Source organism: Belonocnema kinseyi, chromosome 7 (assembly GCF_010883055.1).
Source record: "Belonocnema kinseyi isolate 2016_QV_RU_SX_M_011 chromosome 7, B_treatae_v1, whole genome shotgun sequence".
In the NCBI taxonomy this organism is placed as follows: Eukaryota; Metazoa; Arthropoda; class Insecta; order Hymenoptera; family Cynipidae; genus Belonocnema; species Belonocnema kinseyi.
This window is the reverse complement of record NC_046663.1, coordinates 64,933,993-64,945,321: the sequence shown is the minus strand read 5'-3', so window position 1 is coordinate 64,945,321 and position 11,329 is coordinate 64,933,993. Positions and strand designations below refer to the sequence as shown.

The 11,329-nt window shown below is 32.3% G+C and overlaps 1 protein-coding gene across 1 annotated transcript in view; it reads left to right on the top strand.

Moving 5' to 3' along the window:
* The window catches only part of LOC117175975 (acetyl-coenzyme A synthetase), an 84,750-nt gene extending 78,925 nt beyond the window's left edge, over positions 1 to 5,825 (top strand). The window contains exon 11 of the mRNA XM_033365865.1: positions 5,315 to 5,825. Coding sequence (XP_033221756.1) covers positions 5,315 to 5,505 — 191 coding nt within the window. The 3' untranslated portion in view covers positions 5,506 to 5,825. The remainder of the gene's footprint in view (positions 1 to 5,314) is intronic.
* The last annotated feature ends 5,504 nt before the right edge of the window (positions 5,826 to 11,329 follow it).

Here is an 11,329-nt window from a genome sequence, read left to right as displayed (position 1 = left end):
ATGTGTCTCAATTTTTTCTAGTGTCGAATAGTCTTAGTTATTGGCCGTTGAAAAGCAGTGTACCGGTAGTGGCGTTTTGGCCGTTTAAGGGTTAATTTTCTAACCGAAGATATGATTTTTCTACGAAAAACTTAATTATTTACCAAAACATTACGTTTTTAACCAAAAAGATTAATTTTCAACCAAAAAAAATTAACTTTGAACAAAAAATGTAACAAACAAACAAAAAAATTTCAACAAATACATTTTTTTTCTACAGAACAGTGTAATTTTCTATCAAATAATTGAATTTTATTCTAAATTTATTTTTTATGTTAAGGATTTTGACCAGGAAATAGTATTAGTTAATTGTTTTGTCTACTAGTCTAGAATCAATATTTTTTTTATATTGATTTTTCAAAATCCCCGCGGAACCAGAGATCATTTTTTTACAATTTTAATAATCAATATTCAAAAATAATTGATTCTAGAAAAATAGGCAAAAAAATTAACATCAAAATTCATAATTCTAAATGGTTAACCTTTCCAGCCAGTAAGATGATTTTCAATGATTTTTCTCCAACCAGTTGAATTTTAACGCAAATTTTGAAATTAAAAAAAAATTATTATACAAAAATTCCACATAACAGTAGAATTTTCCACTAAATGGTTGAATTTTATTCTAAATTTTTGAATTTTCAAAATCAGTAAAAAGAGTTTTCTCCAAGTAGTTAAATTTTCAAACCAAAAATATGAATTTTCATCAAAAAAGTTCATTTCTAATCATACTTATAACCAAATTATTAAATTTTTGGTTAAAAAATTATTTTTACGACAACAAATATAAGCATTTTCTACAAAACAGTGCAATTTTCTATCAAATGGTTGAATTCTTTAGTCAAGAAGACGAGTATTTACTAAACAGTTGAATTTCAAATCCGATGGCATGAATTTTTAACAAAAAACTTCACTTTCAACTAAACAGTTGAACTTTAAACCAAATCCTTAAAATTTTAGTTAAATAATTAATATTCACCAATGTCAATATTTTTATTTTTAATCAAAAACAGTTTGGAATTTAATCAAACGGTTTCTATTTAAATCAAAAAGAAAATTGATTTTCTACTGGGAGCAAAATGGTCATGTCCATTATCTGAGGTAAAAACGTATACTTTTTGGGCTAAGATCAAAGGATAACTTCATGGTTAAAATAAATAAATAAAAAATAATGTCCCTTAATATGTATGTATTTCCATGAGAATGGGGGACAAACTTTCTTTTTAGCATACATACTATTTATTTTGTTATTATCGTAAAAAATATCCCCTAATGTAAGCTTAATTCTTTTTCATAAAACATGTATCGAAAATTTGACATTCGATGCCCCCGTAGCGGGTCGAAAGTTGTGTTTTCAACCCTAGACTAGAAAGTAGAAACAGGCGACTGCAAAAGTAACTTTACGCCGTAACCGGTATCGAAAGTATATACGTTCTACTTTATCTGCAGTGGCCTGCAGCCTACCTCCGGAAATCGTGTCATTCTAACCTATATCTGTTATTGTCTACGTATTTACAAAGAATAACAACTTTGATGGAACACAAAGAAGTTTCAGGCATCTCAAGTCAAATTTTCGATACATTTGTTATGAAAAAGCGTATGCGCAATTCGGCGCGAGGCATCAATTTCACTCGTGGGATATCTGCCCTCGCTTCGCTCGGGCAGCTAACTTTGCACTCGTGCACTTGTCGCCTTCCGCCCCTTGTTGCGCAATATACTATTAAATACAGTCTAAGCTTCGTATCAGAAAAGGGCCAAGAATTATTTTAAAATAACCGGATAATAATTTATCAGCGAATAAAAGAGTAAATATGTATCATAGGTCAGTACCGATATCCGCATGATTACAAACTGTCTCCCTTCTTCCTCGTCACATCTCACGCGTCCTTCTCCCCACTCTAGGGTTTCTTATCAGTCACACATACACATATCCATATCTGTTAATGATATTTTGATATACACATACCATACACTTACACAGTCACAAAACCATACATCTTACACTACATATGAGCCAAAAAAAAAAAATCGGGGCACTCCACCTATGTTTCCTCGGCTGCGACCTTTCCAGTTGAACAAATTAATTTTTAAGGCAAAAGATGAACTTTCAACGAAAAATATCATTCATTGAACTCTTGCCTATTTCAAGGGTCGCAAAACGTAAACATTTGAGTATCCTAAGGCTTGAGGTGCCCCCACCTCTACCACGAGTCGTCGGGTGAAATTGTCAAGCGACGTTTATTGGCTCCCCCGGCCTTGCATCGATGTGCACGCTTCAAGCATGCTTGCGTCGTTGCGTTTGCGCATTGAGTATTTTAGCATGACGTAGTGGTCATGTGGAATAGACAGACTCTGTAGAACGTGGAATTTTTCGGCCCCCACCACTTTCCCATTTGGTAAAAACGCATGCAATCGTAGCGTGTGAGTGAGTCGGCTCTGTTGCATGCTGCGAAGACTAGCCTCGTGTAGAACCGAAAATGCACGAGCACGAACTAAAGCTGGCCAATTTCAAGCAAGAAGAATATTTTGCCGAAAAAGACGAATTTCCAAAAAAAAACAAATGAATTTTTAACCAGACAGTTGAATTTGTCGACTGAAAAAGATAAATTTTCAGCCAGGAATCGAATAGTTCAATTATTATTTTTAACAAAAACATAATGAAAATGACCACCTGTGTACATTCCAACATTTGGATTGACACTTTTGCCTTGTTTTTATCGTACAATTGATTCGCATGAATAAATATAAAAATTGATTTTGTGAACATAATTTTTTATCGCAATATAACAGAAACAAAATGCATATAAATTTCTCTTACTTGCCGTCTGAATCTTCAGCCAGAATGTCAAGCATTAATGGATGCCAATAATTTTAATTTTTTTTTTATAAAAAAGCGCGCGCCAAGAGTTTTGTGAGGATGTTGATTCAGTGTCTTCAGAGCGTGGGATTTTTCGGCCTCCACAACTTTAATATTTTGTTAAAACTTCGTTTTTTTCAGTTAATAATCGAAAAATAAATAAAATCGTTACATTGTTGGTTAATTATTAACCGAAAAAACGAGGTTTAAACGAATATTAAAATGTTCAATAACATGAAAATGAATTTTCAACGAAACAGTTTTTTTTACAAAGAAATTAATTTTCAGCGAAAATAGATGAATTTTCAAACGAGGAGAATAATTTTCTACCCATCAAGATAAATTTTTAACCACATAATTGAATTTTCAACTAAAAAGGATACATTTTTGACAACAAATGGAACAGTTACATTTACAGTTCAAAAAATCAATTTTCAACTAAACGCCAATACTAAACGTTTTAATTGTCGACTATTGTAGTGAAATAGTTATTTGTCGATAGGATGATGATTGAAAATTTAACATTTTTATGGGAAATTGCTTTCATGTTTGCTTGAAAATTGTTCAGTTTTGGTTGACAATTTATTTTCTTCGGTGGGAAATTCTACTTCTTGATTGAAAATTTATATTTTTTAGTTAGAAATTCATTTCTTAGTTTGAAAGTTCTTTTTTTCTGTTAAAACTTAATTTTTTCAACTGAAAACTTGAGTGTAAAATAAAATTTTCAGTTGAAAAGTCTTTCATTTTTTTCTAATCAAAATTCGCCTTTTTGGTAGGAAATTTTTTCTTCTTGTTTGAAAATTTATATTTTTCGCAAAAATTCAATATGTTTTTGATAAAAATGCAACTATTTTCTTGAAATACGTTTTTTTCTAATTGAAATTATTGTTTTGAGCAAAAAATTTAACTATACCATTTCTGGTTAAAAAAATTGTCTTCTTTAGTTGACAAATTCAACCAAAAATTATCTTTGATTCAACTATCTGGTTGAAAATTCATGGAAAGTCGTCTTTTTTTAATAATTTTTTTTATTGAAAATGTTACTATAGTATTCATGGTTAAAAATTCACCTATTTTATGGAAAATTCGTTTATTTGTTTGGTTGCAAATTTATTTTTCGAAATTTGGTCTTTTAGAAAACTATTTTTTGAAAATATTTTTCCTTGCTTGAAAATACATTCTTTTTTAGTTGAATTCGAATTTTTTTAGTTGAAATTTCGTCTTTCCAGTATAAAGTTATTTGTTTGGAAATTAATTTGTTTGGTTAAAATGTAAGTATTTTGTTAAAACTTCTTTTTTCATTCGTTTTTCTCAATGCAAATGTAAGAATTTCATTTTTTGTTAACAATTTATCTTTTGTAATTCAAAATTCAACCTTATGGTTAAAAATTTATCTTTTTGATATAATATTATAGTTTTTGTTTGTGCATTCACTTAATTGTTAAAAAATTGAACTCTTCTATAGTAAATTCGATTGTCTTTTGTTGTTGTTCAAAATTTATTTTTTAAATAAAAAACTTAACTGGTTCATTTTTGGTTAAAAATTCATATTTTTCAGTTGAAAATTAATTTCTTCTTTCGAAAATTAAAATATTTTGTCGAAAATCACATTTCTTATCTGAAAATATAACTATTCTATTTTTGGTTAAATATTTATTTTATTTTTTATTTTTTATATTTATTTTTAAAGAAGAAAGTTTAACAATTTTGTTGAAATTTTGTTTTTGTTGAAAAGGCATCTTTTTTAGTAGAAAATTATTCTTCTTGTTCGAAAATTTGATTGTTTTTTGGTTAAAAAAAAAACATTTTTTTAAACTGAATATTTAACTGTATCATTTTTGGTTAAGAATTTATCTTTTCTAGTTAAAATTTTCTTTATTTCTTTCTTTGAAGATTGAACTTTTTTATTGGAAATTTATTTGTTTTTTTTTTTTTTTTTTGCTTGAAAAGTCACAGTTTTCAGATAAAAGTTCATGTTTTTTTCTGCATTAAATTATTATTCTCATTTGAAAACGCATCTGTTTTGGTAAAGATTAAAAATTCCATTTTTCATTATCATTTTTAATAAAAGAAATTTTGTGTTGTAATTTATTTTTTAAACTGATAATGTAACCCTTTTTTGTTGTAAGTTTATCTATTTTGTTAAGAATTTGTTTTTTGTTGTTTTAAAATTGATTTTTATTTTAGGTAGAAAAGTATTGATTTCAAAATTATATTTTTTCTTTGCAAATTCAACTATGTGGTTCAGAATTCATGTATTTTGTTGAGAATTCGTCCTTTTCAAAGAATGTTCGTCTTCTTGTTCGTAAATCTCACCTAATAGATGATGTTAACCACGTACCCCCCTCCAAAAAGAAAAACTTGACGTAATTTATGTACGGCCCCTAAAAGCCTGTTATTCAAAACCTAAAATTGTTCCAGTTCGCGAGAGAATTGGACCCTTTGCTCAACCGGATGTGATTCAGCACGCACCAGGCCTTCCAAAAACGAGATCCGGAAAAATAATGCGTCGTATTTTGAGGAAAGTTGCAGTTGGAGACAGAAACGTTGGAGATACGTCAACGTTAGCCGACGAGACTATCGTGGACCTTCTATTCGAATTGAGGCCCTAGGCCTCAAACATCAACTAAATCCTCTAAAAAAAGCATACTAGTAATTTAAATAAATGAACGAAATAAGGTTTTTCGTGAACTCCTTCATGCAGCTGCCGAGATCTAGAAGATGTGGGAGATAATCGAGTTCCAGTCGTAAATCGCAGACGGAAACCTAGGTAGTCTAATTAATTTCCAAAAACGCTTCACGCTGCGTCTAAATAATCCAATTTTTCTGGAAACTTAAATATTTCCAGTACCCTGAGAGGTTTAAATCACAGCTAAGATTTTAAAACTGTAGTTACATTTTTGTGGCTGTTAAGCTAAAAACTAAAACCAAATACAGTTTGGCGAAAAAACGCTTACGAACTGCTGGTAGCTCAGACATTAGCGCTTCGGCTTCACAGCCGAAATGTTGCGTGTTCCCTTCTGTCTACCTGTACTTTTTTTATTTATTTTATTTTCATTAGTTTATCCATTTTTTAATGGATAGTAGTCGTGAGCTTTCAAGCAATGTGTTACATAGATAAGTAGTGTTTTTGGTCTAAACTGATCTGTGTAATTTTTGGAAATCTGCACGGAAAATAATGAGTCTGCTGAAGTTACAGGATTTTCAAATAAATTTTCTGCAGATAAAATGTCCTTAAATTTATCAAATTATGGAAAATTCTGTAAACGCTGCAAAATCATGCATTCAAAAATGTATAAGGTCGTTATTTACTCGCAGCAATGAGGCGTTTAGCCTCATTAAATACGTCAAATAGTTGAGAATTAAAGAAAATTAAATTTTCATAATTTTAAAAGTAATTTATTTATTTTTTACTTTCTAAATGTAAATCAGTAAAATTCGACTGATTCAAATTTAGAAAGTATGTCAGATAGAAGTAAATTGCGTAATGAAAATCTATGTAGCTTGCTATTTTTCCATGCATAAATGAAATATTCATTAGATTTCAATGCTTTAGTGGAAATATTTTTTAAATTCAAGGTAAAATTTCGTCTCAGATTTGAGGAATTTGGGTTTCATTATTTCTAGAGAGGCTTCCTTGAATTAATAAAATATTTTCGCTCTAAATTAAATAAAGTTACAATTCCTCTATTTTTCTGCTTGTAAAATAATATTAGATAAGTCAAATGGATATTTGTTTTATGATAAAAAAATTCAGCGAACTGTTTTCGTTCGCAAGAAAGAAAGTCTCAGTACTCAAGCCAGAATCTCAAATCGCATAAATAAAATAATGTTCCAGGCATCTGAGATAAAAACAAAAAGAGCGTGAAATATTGAAACTGTGAAACGTACAAGAGACTTTGTTATATATAATTTATAATTAATTAAATTAAAATTTGCTAAAAGTAAACGCTACACGGGATGCGAACGATAAATATTTAAACAAATTAAATCGTAATGAAGTATATAAAACGTATGAAAGTTGCTTTAAACTGTAATGAAAGATTTAAAAATATAAGAGCACAATGACTCAAAAAAGTTACAAAAGCTGAAATCAAGATCGTTTAAACAAAAAGACGAGGAGCTGGATTTACACGCACTTATTAAACGCACTTATGTACTGTATTATGTATTTGATGTATTTTATGAAATTTACAAAATATTTTAAAAAACACCATTACCTCATCAAGAATGAGGTGAGCAACCATACATATCATTCCATGCGGAACAAAATTAGCTATACGTGTATAAATATATGTATATATATTATTATTATTATTATTATATTCTATTGTATGTTGAAATATACATTTATCGTTCTGTTAAAATAAGTTTATTCTTTCATTTTTACTTCCACTTTTAATTTTAAAAACTCCCTGCCTTTTCCCTAATTTCCCCTGACCAATTTTTCATTTTGCCTGATCATTAATATTCAAAATTCATCATTTGTAGCTTATAACATTTTTAATATAGAATCTTTTATAAGCGGAATAAAACAGTTTCCGGATAAAATTTGAAAATTCTAAAGGAGGGTCGATTTGGACGGTTTTTGGTCTAATATATTTGTGGGTCAAAAAATTTGAAAACAATTTGTTTAGTATCTACTACGAATAATTAGTCGATTCTACACTAAACGGACCACCCGCACCCCAGTACGTTCCCCCCGCCATCCCCTCAACTACTGAAAATGCCATAATTTGATAACAGCATTTTTCGAGAGATTTGGCGCAGTCAAATTTGTATTTGCTTAATAAAATACACTATCAAATCCCTATTAACTACCTGTACACTTATTTGTTCTTTTTTGCCTTTTTACTCCCTTTTATGGGGGTTGGAGGGATGTTACTAATTATCCGTGCACGGGTTATATAAATACAAAATATCTAAGCCATGTCAGCAGACTAGACCAGAGTATCCTCGGGTTTTTGGGGTCACTGTTTCCGAATTCAAGATCCGTTAACCCCTATCGCATCAGGTTCAAGGTCATTTAAAGGTTAAATTGAAAAAAGCTGATAAAACCGGGGTTCACAGCGAGAAGAAATTTGGTCCCAATTACTCATTTGCAAGATATCTCGTTTCCCCTACTACGAAAAATTCCGTCTTATTCTTACAGCTGACTAGAGGGTCGTGATAAAGAAATCCAAAAAATAGATATATAGGTTTTTGGGGCTTTTGAATCCGAATTCGAAGTTTTTTTAATCGCTTGAGGTCAATTAGGGATATAGAGACTTTATAAGGTAGTAGGGACGATTGTACTTGAAATATTCTGTGAAACTAATCGTTCTTATTATCGGTGTTCTTGAAGGTGCCAAGCTCTCACTGGTTAATAGCCTGAAAAACATACCTGCGTGTCAAAAATATACGAAAACACTTGCTGGAAAAATGCAGAAGGGGGTCGTCGTTGGGTCGCTCCGTGTCCTCAGTGGGCACCAGACTTTTGCCTTATCGTCGTATTGATTCCGTTACAGACTGTAACCGCTTATCTCGCGGTCGTGAGACGTGGTTATGGCAGAATTTCGCTGCAATCGGATGCAGTTTTTCAGATTATCACCAGTTCCCGCCGAAATCGTTCGGTTGTCGTTGTGAAAAACTTTTAATTATACAGGGTGTTACAAAAGTCCCGGGACGGCTGAATATTTCCTCAGGTAAGGACCTTCATTTTGATATTAACGATGACCTTCAAGGTTTTTTAAGGTCAACGTTAAAACAAAAATGGAAGCCCCTTTTTACACCGGCAATCGATAAAGCGAGAAATCTTACGTTTAAATATGTACCCAGGCCATAGGTACATTGTAACCTTGAAGGTCACTCTAAGATCATTTAAACTTAAACAAGGTCTGCATACCTCTGGGTCAAGATCAAATTGTACCTTTGACCTGAGTCCATATTCGAATGTAAAATTTACAGCTCTATCGATTTCCGGTTAGAAAAACGGGGTTTCTTTTTTTGTTTGTTAAGTTGACCTTGAAAAAACATTGAAGGTCACTCTGAAATCATTTAAACTGAAACAAGGTCTGCGTGGTGACTGTGGATTCACTAGTCAAATCTTCCCACTTTTCGCGAAGCTGATATGAGAGTTTATCTTTCACGATCATGATTAAAGCGTGTCCCAACTATCGACCGATTCGCCTAACGCGCGAAGCGCTCTAATGTGTTTCTGTAACTGATCGAGAAGCGCGCGGTCCGACGATTCCTTCGACACAGGCTGTAGATCGAGGATTGATTTGAAGTGATTTTCAATTATGACCTTTTTATTGTCGTACCTATCTTGCAGTAATTTCCAAGCTACTTTATAATTTTCTGACGAAGTTTCAATAGACGCCATCAAATCGGTTGCTTCATCCTCTAAGCAGCTTTTTAAATGTACTAATTTTTCAACATCTTGAATATTACTATTGCTGTTAACTAATGCTTTAAACCTATCTGCGAAACCTAATCACATCTCGTATTTCCCGCTGAATTTTGGTAAAATGAGAAACGGTTGATTATATCTGTGAGCTGTCTGAACCTTTCGGATACCCGCGGAAGACCCTGCTTCTAAACTGTTCACGCTTAAGCTTGAAACCGTGTTAAATCGTAAGTCTGGATTTATCGTTAGTAATTGTTTAATTTTTCCGGAAATGGTAAAAAATCTATTTTCGAATGAAGTGCGCTCATCGATCTGTTTAGCTATTTCTGTCGTATCTGTTACTAGAAAATCTAGCCGCGTTTGAATGGACTCAAATTCTGACCAAGTATCTTTATGTTTTTCTAACCGCTCTTCGAGGTCTAGGGAGGCTAAATCTGTTTCACTTGTTATCTGTGTTAACATTGTTCCAGTGTTTGTTAACATCCGTTTAATAGTTCCGCGTTTAATATTCAGTTATTTTATTTCGGAGTCAGCCATCGTGACTAAATTGATATTTAAACTGTACATAATTGAAATTGCACTCACGGACACTAATAATTAGAATGAAGGAACAGATACGGATAGGAATATTGGTGGTACCAAGAACTCGCTTACCCATGATGATCTGGCCACTTTGTTGTCTCTGCTACGATGATATCCTTTCTGATGATCTGTTTTTACGGCCGATTTTGACGCTATATCTGGATCTAGATTGAACTAGATCTGGACGCTGCTTATTGTTGAACGGCAGCTCCTGGCTCTTGCCGTGAATTGCCTGGTAGAAATTGGAATGCTGCTTTCATCCAGGATCTCAAATTCGGATAATCGAGAATTCCTTTATCCAGAATCACCTGCGTCAGAATGTATCCACGATTTTTGCAGTAAATCGTTATGCATATCATCACTGCTTGGCTAGCTCTCCTTCGTTGCTGTTCAAAGAGATAACATTAGCTACTGTTCACTAAGCCTCTTCAGTGTTCACTGTATTGCACTGAATCCTGATTTGTGCTTATCGACATGATAAGTGCTGCAAAATTGTTGTTCAACGTTTTACAGTTGCACTATAAGCACACAAACTTATCACACACGATAATCTGTATCACACGCTATAAGTAATCCGGCTTCGAAGGACCAAAATGTTTTGTGGTCGAGGCAAAACATGCAGAAAAAAATTAAAAACGTAATTATAAAATTGTTCTGTGATAATAGTTCAGTGAAAACACGCACCTTTCAGTAACTTGAAACAATATTTATTTCTAAACAGAAAAATGGGGAACAAGAATAAGAATTATATCTTAATGCAGACAAGAGTAGATAGGACTTGTTATTTACACCCGAAAAATTTCATCTGTACACGGCGGAATCAAAATGTATCTTGCGGAAGTTGAATTGTATCTGGTTGCAATTTTACAGAGTGATCTAGTCGAAGTACAATTTTTGAAGAAGGGATGCTAGGTCAGTGGGGTTCTTATGGTCTGTTGGCTGAGGAAAGTGGAGGTAGGAGACTTGGACACACCCAATTTGTGACGTAGAAATTTGGAAAGTTACAACATCTGCAAGCCAAATTTGGAAAATATTGTAAAGGCGATGCGGCGTTACAGTTTACGGTAGGGTCGGCAATTAGACAGTTTAGGCGGCTCGGTAAACAGGCTTATGTTATAAATGCAATCTGGCAAAAATATGAACGTAACAAAAAGTAAAGAGAGAGAAATTTTAGAATTTACCTCCTTATATTGCTGAACGTGCAATGGACAAAGAATCAGCTTCAAAAAGAATATTAAGTTCTCGAGAGTTCAGAAATTCTCTATCTTAGAAATCGGCAGACAAAGAACGAGAAAAATAATTCTCGAAAGTTACGACGTAACAGTATCTGAATGCGAATTCGAGGTTTTTTAAATCGTTTGACGTCAATGAGAGGTCATTTTAAGGTGAACTTAATATTACTTCAGGGTTAAAGTTGAAAAAAATGCCGCGCAATGATTTTTAATCACTGTATATATAGATTTTTG